This window comes from Mustela lutreola, chromosome 1 (genome assembly GCF_030435805.1).
Source record: "Mustela lutreola isolate mMusLut2 chromosome 1, mMusLut2.pri, whole genome shotgun sequence".
NCBI classification, from domain to species: domain Eukaryota; kingdom Metazoa; phylum Chordata; class Mammalia; order Carnivora; family Mustelidae; genus Mustela; species Mustela lutreola.
The window spans coordinates 6,995,793-7,009,989 of NC_081290.1; the positions used below are offsets into that span (position 1 = coordinate 6,995,793).

The 14,197-nt window shown below is 38.0% G+C and overlaps 1 protein-coding gene across 2 annotated transcripts in view; it reads right to left on the bottom strand.

Moving 5' to 3' along the window:
- The window catches only part of USO1 (USO1 vesicle transport factor), a 93,720-nt gene that overhangs the window by 49,866 nt on the left and 29,657 nt on the right, over positions 1-14,197 (bottom strand). For both annotated transcript variants that reach the window (XM_059159049.1, XM_059159048.1), the window contains exon 4: positions 6,530-6,606. In XM_059159049.1, the coding sequence (XP_059015032.1) occupies positions 6,530-6,606 (77 nt within the window). The remainder of the gene's footprint in view (positions 1-6,529; positions 6,607-14,197) is intronic.

Genomic DNA, 14,197 nt, shown 5'->3' on the forward strand with positions numbered 1-14,197 from the left:
TAAATAAAATCCTTATGAAAAAAAAAATACATCTGATTTGTTCTGTAGTTAAACTATATCAAATACTGTAGTTTAACAGGATAGAATTAAGATCTATGTTTTGAATCGAACTAGTAAAATATGATCCTGTTCCAAGGATCTATGATTCCTTCTGTTTTAATATTGTTGATTTTAAAAGTGTTAGTAAGATAAACTCTACTTCCTTTATGTTATAGTCATAACACAGCACTTCTGAACTTTATTGTAGAGCCCTTCAAAAAATTAGCTAAGCAATTAAAGTAACATACAAAACTATTTTGAGGGGCGCCTGGGTGGCTCAGTGGGTTAAGCCGCTGCCTTCGGCTCAGGTCATGATCTCAGGGTCCTGGGATCGAGTCCCGCATCGGGCTCTCTGCTCAGCAGGGAGCCTGCTTCCCTCTCTCTCTCTCGCTCTCTCTGCCTGCCTCTCCATCTACTTGTGATCTCTCTCTCTGTCAAATAAATAATAAATAAAATCTTAAAAAAAAAAAAAAACTATTTTGATATAGCAGTAGATTAAGCTATTTATAGTAGTTTACATACAAGCAGTTTACATAAGCCAACTACTATACTAATTACATCTAAAAGCTATAAACCAAAATTAAATTCATGAGAAATTAGATTTATTTAAATGTAAGTCAAGGTATGAAACAAGTCAACCATCCTCTCTATCCAATATACTTATTTTAAAACTCCTAGAGCTAAGTCTGGTTTTTTTTTTTTTTTTACATTGTATAGATTATATTATGTACTATATGTTACACTTATTTAGGCTGTAAAAGTAAATGGCTCTTTAGTATAAGATAAATGAAAATTGTAAGAACATAATGGTCCTTTTTTTTTTTTTTAAAGATTTTATTTATTTATTTGACAGAGAGAGATCCCAAGTAGGCAGAGAGGCAAGGCAGAGAGAGAGAGAAGAGGAAGCAGGCTCCCCATGGAGCAGAGAGCCCGATGTGGGGCTCGTTCCCAGGACCCTGGGATCATGACCTGAGCTGAAAGCAGAGGCTTTAGCCCACTGAGCCACCCAGGCACCCCAATGGTCCTTTGTTACTATAGTGAAAATAAGTCTAAGATAGTTATATCAAATTCAAGATTGCTTTTTTTAAAGTCCTTATAATATACACCCCTGGAAACATTTTATATGACTGGCTTTCAAAACACACGTATATATATTTTTATTCTTCAAATGTTTATTTACAATATCACTAGAGATTGTAAATTTTTAATTTCTCAAGAGGTATAAACAATATTCAAAAAGATTTCTGAGAGACACCTGGGTAGCTCAGTCAGGCAAGACTGAGTCTTGATTTTGCCTCAGGTTATAATCTCAAGGTTCCAAGACTGAGCCTGGCACTGGCCTCCAGGGTGGGATCTGCTGGGCCTGGAGGCTGCTTAAAATTCTCTCCTCCCCTTTGCCTCTTTCCCCTCCTCCTATAGTCACACCTGCACTCTCATGTGCTCTCTTTCTCTCTCTCAAAAACAAAAATAAACACAAAAACAAAAAACAACACAAAGAAAAACCACAAAAAACAAACAAACAAAAATTTCTGGACCTTCTCTTCGGAATTCCATTCTATATCAAGGTCATAAACCATATGGTGGAGGACAAAACTGCTCCACAGAAAAAGATATTCTAGGGCGCCTGGGTGGCTCAGTGGTTGAGCCGCTGCCTTCGGCTCAGGTCATGATCTCAGGGTCCTGGGATCGAGTCCCGCATCGGGCTCTCTGCTCAGCAGGGAGCCTGCTTCCTCCTCTCTCTCTCTCTGCCTGCCTCTCTGCCTACTTGTGATTTCTCTCTGTCAAATAAATAAATAAATCTTAAAAAAAAAAAAAAAAAAAAGAAAAAGATATTCTAGTAAAAGTTGTCCTAACTCACAGTGACGGAATATCACTGTGAATATTTTGCACTGTGCTCAATTAAACAAAGACATCTGTATTTTTTAATGTTTCTCTAAATCCCCTATAAACTAGTTAATGTAAATTAGAAGACTAATGAAAGATAATCTGGTCAGAAAACAACTACAATTTATTAAATCAGAAATTTAACAAACCAGAATTTAAATAACAACTTGAAACCCAAAAAACCAAACCAAACCAAACCAAACAAACAAACAAACAAAATCTATGGGATACTTAGAAAAAAGTATATTAAAAAATACTATTGGGGCACCTGGGTGGCACCATCGGTTGAGCATCCAACTCTTGGTTTCAGCTTAGGCTGTGATCTCAGGGTTGTGAGATCGAGCCCCACGTCAGACTCTGCACTCAGCACAGAGTATGCTTGGGAGTCTCCCTCCGTCTGCCCCTACTGCTCATGTTCTCTCTCTCTAAAATAAATAAATAGGGACGCCTGGGTGGCTCAGTTGGTTGGATGACTGCCTTCGGCTCAGGTCATGATCCTGGAGTCCCGGGATCGAGTCCCACATCAGGCTCTCAGCTCCACGGGGAATCTGCTTCTCTCTCTGACCTTCTCCTCGCTCATGATCTCTCTCACTGTCTCTCTCTCAAATAAATAAATAAATAATCTCTCCAAATAAATAAATAAATAAATAAATAAATCTTTTTTTTTTTTTTAAATTTTTTAAAAATGCTGTTATCCTACTTACTAGATGATATTATGTAAGTTACATGTTTCTGGGCTTCTATTTTCTCACCATTAATTAGTTAATTAATTAATTATTTTTTCTCATATCTACAAAAGAGAAAAATACCACCTACCTCACAAGATGCTATGAGGCTCAAATAAGACAGTGGACATGAAAGCACTGTAAATTTTAAAGCTTTATACATACATGATGAAATAATAATAGAAACAATGATGACTAATCTCTATCACCCAGCAAGGAAACCAGTTTATTATCACAAGAGTAAAAGCATCAGGCTTTGGTATTTTCTGCTTTCAAACAAGGGGTTCAAATATCACAAAGGTAAGGCTATCCATTTTAGTGAGTGAGTTAGCTTCTCGTTAAGTACAGTTAATTTTGTTATGCATCATTTAAAACCTACTTTAGATAAGACTATTCCCCTCCTCATTTTTAAAAAGTTAAGGGGATCACAGGAAAAATGGCAAAACAAAATAAAGTTGGTTACTTTAATTATTGGGAAAAGAAATATTAATGTTAAAAATAAATGGAACTTGAAACAGACCACCAGAAAAAGTTAAGACAATATATTGGTGAGTTCTATGAATTAATACAAGAAATGTCATTAACCAGACATTATCGTGCTTGCATTATTTTAAAGGGACAATATCAACATGTAATATTCTCTAAACTGGATTATCTTCCAATTCTTGCTGAATACATGTAAAATGTATACGTATACATACGGATGTATACATATTCAAATATTTTATATAAACCGCCTCAAAAGTTTTCTCCAAGAAGGACACAAAAAGTAATTTGTATAGACTGTCCTGCTAGAGAAAAAGCTTGAACATTGTTAAATAATGTACTAAAGTATTTTCTGTGATCTGGACAATATACAGACTTAGTAACCATGGAAAAAATAAATAGCAATATAAATGATCAAATATTTCCCTTTAATTAGGGAATTCTTATACAGTGAAACAAATCTCTACATTTTTTACCAGCCAGAAGAAACATCACTTGACAGTGTCCTTTTATATTACCAGAAATTATGCCTAAAAGCATCATGCATAAATGCAATCTTTTACCTTCAACATCATCTGAAAAGGTAGACAAAAATAAATAAATAAAAAGTAGGTGATGAAGAAAATAGTTTCTATGTAGTAGTATTCACAATAAAATAAATAAGAACTTAAAAATGTCAAATAAGCCATAAAATCTCTTAGAAGAAAAGGCTCATTCATTTTATTCAAAATCTGAGATAGCTTAAAAGAGGTACAGCAAGCATATACTATATATTCAGGATTATGAGAGAGATTTATCATTAAATTAATGGATTGTAAATATCCCCAAAGTAAAAAACTCTAAAATAGATTTCATAATATCAGCTAAGAATTACCTTTTGATGAAGCAATAGAGAAAAAGTATTAATAATAGAAATGAAGGGCATATTTCTCAATATCTAGATTTTGTTTTAATTGTTCCTTCAGAATAAATAAATTTTCAGAACAAAGTTGTAAGTTCCTATTTTAATCTTCCCTGGAAAAAGTGATCCTACTATTGTTTCCCCAAGAACTGTTTATCTTATTTTATCCAAAGAATCTTTTTTTGGATGCTGAATTAAAAATAAAGAGCCCAAACACATAGAGACAAACAAAAAATTGGACTCTAACTATATTATAAAATTATAATGAAGAAAAAGCACATAAATAAAAATATTGCTGCTAAAGAGTCTTTAAAACACAAAAGAAAGGGACGCCTGGGTGGCTCAGTTGGTTAAACAGCTGCCTTCAGCTCGGGTCATGATCCCGGTGTCCTGGGATCGAGTCCCGCATCGGGCTCCTTGCTCGGCAGGGGGCCTGCTTCTCCCTCTGCCTGCTATTCTGTCTGCCTGTGCTCTCTCTCTCCCCCTCTTTCTCTCTGATAAATAAATAAAATCTTTAAAAAAAAAAAAACCACAAAAGAAAAAGAGCTATATTTCTAATATTAAACAAAAAAAAAGAAAGAAATATCTTTTATTGTAATGTGTTCTAACAAGTGTGTTGCACCTGGTTTTCTCATCTGAGAAATAACTAGAAAATAAATGTCTTTTTCTTCAGAGTGCACTCTTGTGTGCATTGTATTTAAGTGTTGTTCAGTGAGTGACAGCATCTTATCCTATGGGTACCAAATCATGTTTACTAAAGATTTTTTTCAGGGTGCATGGGTGACTCAGTCAGTTTAGCGTCTGCCCTCCGCTTGGGTCATGATGGCGGGGTCCTGGGGATCGAGCCCCATGTCAGGCGCCCTGCTCAGCAGGAAGTCTGCTTCTCCCTCTCTCTGTGACCCTTCTCCCCACTTGTGCTTGCTCTATCTCTCACATAAATAAATAAAATCTTAAAAAAAAATTATTTTTTCTGACCTCTGAGAAATAGAGTTAAGTTGTTAGCTATCACAGAGAAAGAAAAATTTAAGAAAAACGGTATTTAAGTCCAAGAAATTGTGACCATTCGACATGATCCAGTTTCAAATGTTCCTATTACTGGTATTCTGTGAAGTTAGGACCTATATATATTTCCACTCTATTTTTATCATAATAAAGTATACACAAACTTATAATTATCTATATTTCCTTATAATTTGTCTACTTAGAATTTTGAAAGATCTTATAATCTAAATTAAACTTCTAAAATGCACAAATACGCCCACCTTTTCTGGCTGTCTAGAATAATGAAACACCCACCATGTCCTTCAACAGGCAATCTGGTGTGAAGAATGCATTCTTCAACGGCACTGTCAAATGTTACTCAATGAGTATGTTTTTATAATATATAGAAAGAAATGTATATAGATTTCTAGTTAAGTACTTCACATACTGACAATAAAGGTGACAGACCACCTTATTTTATATATGCAAGTAATGTGAAACAAAAAAAGGAAAATTCACACCAAAGTGTGTAAATTTTGAACTTACTTGTATCATTTCACATCAGATTAATGTAAAAAAACTTCCTAAAATTTAATAAGTTGTTGCTCTTTATAAGTTAACAAAAGTCCTACGTTAAAAGTTCATTTATTAAGAAAAACCCCTTCTAATTTCATATTGTTCACCAGATAATAACATATAAATAAAAGTTTTTTAATAGGTAAAAATGATTCATTTAATATGAAATTACTAATATTCATACTACCTAACTAAAATCAAATACAAAAAGAGAACAAAATATTTTATAGAGGCACCTGGGTGGCTCACTCAGTTAAGCTTCTGCCTCTAGTTCAGGTCATGATCCCAGGATCCTGGGATTGAGCCCCACTTTAGGGCTCCCTGCTCAGTGGGAGTCTGCTTCTCCTACTCCCTCTGCCTGCTCATGCTCCCTCTGCCACTCTCTCATTCTTATAAATAAAATCTAAAAAAGGAGTACCTGGGTGGTTTTATAAAAAAGGAGTGCCCCGGTGGTTCATTTAATTAAGTGTTGTTTTTTTTTAAAGTAGGCTTGACGCCCAGCGTGGAGCCTCATGTGGGGCTTGAACTCATGACCCTGAGATCAAGACCTGAGCTGAGATCAAGAGTTGGATGATTAACTGAGCCGCCTAGGTGCTCTGTTAAGTATCCAACTCAAAGAGAGAAAGAGAGAGAGAGAGAGAAAGAAAGAAAGAAAGAAAGAAAAAAATCAAGCAGTGGAATTTATTAAAAAGAACACTCTAATTCTACCTCCAAATAACATACAAAGCAATCATTTTAAATACATTTTTCTGGAACTAAGCTTATGTCTTTCCTTACTACTTAAAAAAGAAAAATACCCTTATAAATAAATTTATAAAATAAATTCAATTTTAAAACCAGCAAAACTGGCACAACTCCAGGATATACAGCATATGCTATTTTATGTACAGAAACACCATAGAAGAAAAAAAAAAGAAAACATAATAAAGAAACTTACCTACTTCTTCTTCTTCATCATTAGATATTATATTGTACAGTGTGTCCAAAGAATAACCTATTATTTCAGAATCCGAACTGGAAAAAAGAAATTATTACACTTACATGTTGCTAGAGTGTAGATGGTTACAATCACTTTTAGACAGTTGTTAAAACGTTAATCTAAAATCTATGCTAAGAAAATAACAGAGGGCAAGCTTAAAGAACATATAAAGGTTATTTATAATAGTGGAAAATTAGAAGCAACCTAAATGTGTAATATTTTAAAAGTACAGTAGCAATGAAAAACAGTATTTTTAAAAAATATTTTATTTATTTATTTGACAGAGATCACAAGTAGGCAGAGAGGTAGGCAGAGAGAGGAAGGGAAGCAGGCTCCTGGCTGAGCAGAGAGCCCGATGCGGGGCTTGATCCCAGGATCCTGGGATCATGACCTGAGCCAAAGGCAGAGGCTTTAACCCACTGAGCCAACCCAGGCACCCCCGAAAAACAGTATTTTTAAAGAAAGTTTAATGACACAGTAATTAAAACACCCTTGATATAATGTCAGCAGAAAAATTAAATAAAAAAATTAATATACAGGGGCGCCTGTATATTAATTAATAAATTAAATATTTAATTTATATAAATAAATATTAATTAATTAATTAACTAATTAATTAATATACAGAGCCATCTGCCTCTCTGCCTACTTGTGATCTCTGTCAAATAAGTAAATAAAATCTTAAAAAAAAAAAAAAAAAAAAAAGGCGCGCCTGAGTGGCTCAGTGGGTTAAAGCCTCTGCCTTTGGCTCAGATTGTGATCCCAGGGTCCTGGGATCGAGCCCCACATCGGGATCTCTACTCAGCGGGGAGCCTGCTTCCTCCTCTATCTCTGCCTACCTCTCTGCCTACTTGTGATCTCTCTCTCTCTCTCTGTCAAATAAATAAATAAATAAAATCTTAAAAAAAAAAAAGTAATACATAGAATGACCCCATTTAGCAAAAAATACATATATATTCCTGTGTGTGACTATATATTTTAAAACAATTTATAAATAAATTGGTAAAGTAAATTCAACTTTAAAACCAGCAAAGTTAGTATAACCCAGGTTATTTTATTGGTATATGTTTATGTTTATATACATGTTTTTATTTTTGTTTTTTAGATTTTATTTATTTGACACAGAGAGAGAGAAATCACAAGTAGGCAGAGAGGCAGATGGGGGCGGGGGGGGGGCTCCCTGCTCATCAGAGAGCCCGATGTGGGACTCCATCTCAAGACCCTGAGATCATGACCTGAGCCAAAGGCTGAAGCTTAACCCACTGAGCCACCCAGGTGCCCTATATACATGTTTTGTCATAGGAATCTTTAACCGTGTTATCCCTGATGGGACTACTAGAATTTGTTTTCCTGCTCTAGACTTTATTGTCTAAAAACACAAACAGAACAAAAAACTTATGGTAAAGATAATACTATTTATAAAATCAGGGAGTATGAGACTATAGCTGTTGATAGACAAATTTTGTTTTGGCGTTTTTTTGTTTTTTTTTTAAGATTTTATTTGTTTGAGAGAGAGAGAGAGGGAGCGAGAGAGAGAGCACAAGTGAGGAGAGGGGCAGAGGAAGAAACAGGCTTTCGGCCAAGCAGGGAGCCCGATGCAGGGCTTGATCCCAGGACCCTGAGATCATGACCTGAAGTGAAGGCAGACGCTTAACCCACTGAGCCATCCAGGCATCCCTAGATATTCCTGAGATAAAGGTTAAGAAACAGATTTTTAAAAATATTTGCCACACATTTACCACCATGCTTGGCAGTAGGGTGCACCAGGGGCCAGTGAATGTGTGAAATCCTAACTGCACCACGTAGGGGCTGCTTTGGTGTTTTATTGTGCCTCTTAGACAACAAAGCTAAGCATCTACGAGTCTTCTTGCATTTCATTCCTTTTCTTGTGCTAAATTAAATTCCCCTTCCGTTTGCCTCTAATTGCTGTTTTCCAAGTGTTCGAAGTGATTTAACCTCATGGAATGCGAGGAAAGGTCTGTGTTCTGCAGCCGTCTCCTTCCACAGCTCCTCTTCATTCATGCTTTTTTTTGTTTGTTCGCTTTGCTGTTGCTGTTTTAAGTAAACTCCATGCCCAACCTTGGGCTCGAACTCACAGCCCTGGAGACCAAGAGACGTATGCTCTATGGACTGAGCCAGCCAGGCGCCCCTTGTCATTACCGTTTTACGCTTCTTCGGGCCTTTGCAGCTAACCCTCTCGGAATGCGTCCACTGAATCCCCTTCGTCCTTGGCCACATCTCAGAAAACTCTGTTCCCTTTCCTGACAAGGCTTGAAATCCTCCATCTGTCGGTGGGTCTGCTTCTTTTACCGTCATATTGAAGAGAGACTGCTCATTTTCCTAAGTCCTACACTCAGAGCCTGAAAGTTGTCTAATTTCTCACTGTTTCCAAACCATGACACCTGATAGTAATTTTAATAATTGAGATAATTTGTATGCCATAAAGTTCACCCTTTTAAAGTGTTCACCTCCATAGGTTTAGTATATCCACAGAGCTGTGCAACGATCACCACTATCTGAAACCAGAACATTTTCTTTTTGCCTTTTTTAAAGCTTTTTTTTTTTTTTTTTTTAAGATTTTACTGATTTATTTGTCAGAGAGAAAGAAAGAGCGAGCATAAGCAGGAAGAGCAGCAGGCAGAGGAAGAAGCAGGCTCCCCGCTGAGCAGGCCGCCCAATGCGGGACCTGCGGGCCCTGATCCCAGGACCCCGGGATCACAACGTGAGCTGAAGGCAGACGCTTAACTCACTCAGCCACTGAGGCATCCCTAAAACTTTTATTTGTAAGAAATCTCTACGCCCAGTATGGGGCTTGAACTCATAACCCTGAGATCAAGAGCTGCACGCTCCACTGACTGAGCCAGCCAGGTGCCCCAAAACTTAGAACATCTCATCACACCCTAAGAAATCCTGTGTCCTTTAGCCGTCATCCCTACCCTCCTCCCCCCGGTGCCTGGCAAACACTAATCCACTGGCAGGGACTATAGATTTTGGGGTTTTGGTTTTTTTTTAAGAGGGAGGGGGAGGGATGGATGGAAACAGACAAGAGAGAGAATTTTAAGAGGCTCTACGCCCAGCACAAGCCCAGCTTGTTCTAATCACTGCACATACATCAAACCATTGAAGCCTCAGAACAATCCAACAAGAGAGGAGCTATGGTCACCACCATTTTATTTTATTTTATTCCTTAGAGAGAGAGAGGGGGGCATGAGCAGCTGGAGGGTAGGAAGGGGCAGAGGGAGAGGCAGAGAGAATCCTAGCAGATTCCAATGGCTATTGTGGCTCTTACGAACAACACTGCTATGAATTTTCACGTACTAGCTTTTGTGTCGGGCCATGCGGCAACCCCATGTTTGACTTTCTGAGGAACTACCACACTTCCACAGAAGCTGCACCATTTTCTGTTCCCACCAGCCGTGCTTGAAGGTCCAGTTTCTCCTCAGCAACATTTGTTATCATCCTTCTCTGTTCCCCCCGAACAGCCATCCTAGTGAGTTCAAGCTGGTGTCTCGTTTTGGTTTTGATTAGTGTTTCCTTAATGACTATTTTGAGCATCTTTGAATGTGTTTATCAACCATTTGTATACCTTTTTGGGAGAAATTTGTATTCAAACCCTTTGCCTATTTTTTCCCCCCAAGATTTCCTTTATTTATTTATTTGAGAGTGAGAGCGGGAGCGAGACAGCTAGAGAGAGAGAGAGAGACAGCTAGAGAGAGAGAGAGACAGCTGGAGAGAGCATGAACGGGAAGGAGAGGGAGTGGCCGGTTCCCTGCAAGCTGGGAGCCTGACTCAGGGCCTAAAGCCAGGACCCCAGGATCATGACCTGAGTCAAAGGCAGACACTCAGACACGCAGGCGCCCCAACTGCCTGTCTCTATTTGGGTTACTTATCTTTTTATTGTTGAATCGTGTATGTATTCTTGATGTAAGTCCCTTATCAGACATATGATTTGCATATACTTTCTCCCATCCTTTGGGTTGTCTTTTTACTTTCTTGATAGGGTCCTTTGAAGCATAAAAGTTTTTAATTTTAACAAAGTCCAGTTTATCTGTTTTGTCTGTTCTTGCTTATGCTTTTAGCGTCATCTGTAGGTAACCACTGCCTAAGCCAAGGTTTTGACAATTTACGCCTGCAGTTCTTCTAAGGGTTTTAGCTTTAGCTCTTACATTTAGGTCTTTGATCCCTTTTGAGCTAATTTTTGTGTATGGTGTGAAGTGAATATTTAGTTGTCCCCGCACCATTTGTTGAAGAAATTGTTCTTTCTCCATTGTGGTCTTTAACATCTTGACAAAAATCAGTTTAAATTAATGTTGGGTTTTATCTCTAGCTTTTTTATTTTGTTGATCTATATGTCTATCCTTAATGCCACTGCCACAAAGTCTTGTTTACTATCATTTTGTGGCAAGTATTAAAATCAGGAAATATTGGGACGCCTGGGTAGCTCAGTTGGTTAAGCAGCTGACTTTGGCTTGGGTCATGATCCCAGCGTCCTGGGATCGAGTCCCACATCGGGCTCCTTGCTCCGCAGGGAGCCTGCTTCTCCCTCTGCCTCTGCCTGCCTCTCTGTCTGCCTGTGCTCACTCGCTCTCTCTCTCTGACAAATAAATAAAATCTTAAAAAAAAAAAATCAGGAATATGAGCCCTTCAACTTTGTTCTTTTTTAAGGTAGTTGGGATCTACTGTGGATCCTGTGCATTCCCATACAAATTTTATGATCAGCTTGTTAATTTCTACAGTAGGGCCAACTAGGATTTCTATAGTGATTTTGTGAATCTGTAAATCAAGTTGGGGTGCACTACCATCTTAAAAATATATTCCTTCTTTCTGTCCATGAAGGACACAGAACGTATTTTCATTTATTTGAATCTCAGGTAATTTCTTTCAATAATGTGTTGTGGTTTCCAGTGTACACTTCTTACGCTTTTTTCATAAAATTTATTCCGAAGTATTTTAATCTTTTTTATGTTACTTAAATGGAATTGTTTTCTTAATTGTTTACTGATTGTTCATTGCTAGTATACAGAAATATAATTTTAAAAAATTTTTAATTTAATTTTTTAATAAATCTTATTTATTTATTTGAGAGAGAGAGAGAGAGTGAGAGAGAGCATGAGAGGGGATAAAGTCAGAGGGAGAAGCAGACTCCCCAAGGAGCTGGAAGCCTGATGTGGGACTCAATCACAGGACTCAGGGATCATGACCTGAGCCGAAGGTAGTTGCTTTACCAAATGAGTCACCCAGGTACCCTAGAAATATAATTTTTAAATATTGAGCTTATATCCTTCAACTTTGCTGTATTTATTCATTCTGATAGCTTTTTGGTGGATTCCTAAGGATTTTCTATATACAAGATCATAGCGTCTATGAATATGTGTAATTTTACTTCAGTATACCTTTGATTTCCTTTCCTTGCCCAACTGCTTTAGCTAGAGCTTCCATTTCAGTGTTGGACAGAGGTGGTTAAAGGGAACATCATGATCTTGTTCCTGATCTTACGTGGAAAGCGCTCAGTTTTTCACCATTGCATCTGATGTTCTGGGATTTTCATAGATTCTCTTTATTATTTTGAGGAAATTTCTCTCTATTCCCAGTTCCTTAATACTCTCTTAAAAGATGCTCCTCAGGGGTGCCTGGGTGACTCAATCGCTAAGCATCCACCTTTGGCTCAGGTCATGATCCCAGGGTCCTGGGATCAAGCCCTGCACTTCCCGTCTGACAGGAAGCCTGCTTCTCCCTCTCCCACTTCCCCAGCTTGTGTTCTCTCTCTTGCTGTGTCTCTCTCAAGTGAACAAATAAAAATCTTAAAAAAAGATGCTCTTCAAAATTTCTAAAAAACAAAATGATATTTTTATAAATAAAAATTTTTAAAGCCTACTTTACTTGAGAGTTTTTTTTTTTTTAAGATTTTACTTCTTTATTTTTGAGAGAGAGAGAGAGAGCGAGCATGAGAGGGGAGATGGTCAGAGGGAGAAGCAGACTCCCCGTGAAGCTGGGAGCCTAATGCGGGAGTTGACCTGAGCTAAAGGCAGTCGCTTAACCAACTGAGCCACCCAGGTGCCCTCCCTTGAGATTTACATCTGGTTGTGATCCACTTTGCCTATCATCTTATTTCATTTACCACTCCTAATCACTTCTCCATATTCACTGAATCTTTGTGTCCTGTATCTTACTCTTGTTTTCCACTCTAAATGCCATCATCATCCATCAATGCTTTCAAAATCTGTCTATTGGGGCGCCTGGGTGGCTCAGTTGGTTAAGCGTCTACCTTTGGCTCAGGTCATGATCCTGGGGTCCTGGGATCAAGTCCCTCATCGGGCTCTCGGCTCAATGGAGAACCTGCTTCTCCCTCTCTCAAATAAATAAGTAAACTCTTAAAAAAAGAGAGAGAGAGAGAATACCTAAGATCTACACATCCATTTTCAGCTATGCACTTAAAATGACAATAACGGTCACTTTATATAACAGGTAGCATTCTATTTTCCATACTGAGATGTTAGTGATTTCATTAGTAACTTTGAAAGACTCAGTGAGAAAAAGGTATACATGGAGTAAAAAAGAAAAATTATAGATTATATGTATGTATAATCATCACACTAAAGTTTTTTTGATCTAGGATCCATTTTCTCTAACCTGGACTATTATTTAAAGCACAAAACTAACTTTAGTTTACCGTAATCGTTTTCAACTGATGCTATAACAAATTACCACAAACTCAGTGGCTTAAACAATACAAATATATTATCTTAAAGTTCTAGATGTCAGAATCCGAAATGGGTCTCCTGCACCAAAATCAAGGTTTCAGCAGGACCACCTTCCTGTCTACAGGCTCTAGGGGAAAATCTGCTTCTGTGCCTTCTGCAGGTCTCTAGAGACCCCCTTCCTCCATCTTCGAAGCCAGCAACGACAGGTCCAGATGTTCCATATCATCTCATTCTGACCTCCTGTTGTGCATTCCTGTTCCACTTTTAAGAAACCTTGGGATTACACTGGACCCACCGGGATAACGCAGGATGATCTCTCCATCTCAAAGTCCTTAATCGCATCTGCAAAGTCCCTTTTACCCTCCAGGGTAGCATTCATAGGTTGTGGTAATAAGGATATTGAACATCCTTGGGGGGCTATTATTCTGCCTGTGGTAGGCAGATGTCATTAAACATAATTTTAACACATTTATTCAAATGCATTAGAATGAGCTGGCTTTGAAGAGGTAGCCAATGTGGGGTGTACTGTCTGAGAAGAGGAAAGGTCCTAACTGGTGCAAACAAGCAATTGGGCATTGCTGAAATATAACTGAAACACAGGCTCTAAGGTTGGACAGGCAATACCAAGACCTTTAAAAAGCTTACATGCATAGCTTTGTTTAAGAACTTGGGACTTCAAGAGTGCCTGGGTGGCTGAGTTGTTTGGGCATCTGTCTTGGGCTCACATCATGACCTCAGGGTTCAATCCCAGGATCTTGGGATCAAGCCCCGAGTCGAGTCGGGCTCCCTGCTCAGCGGGGAGTCTGCTTCTCCCTCTCCCCCTCCCCCTGCTGCATTCTCTCTTTCAAATAAATGAATAAAATCTTTATACAAACACAAAAACTTGGACTTCACATTGCACTGAGCTGCTGATATTCATTAAATA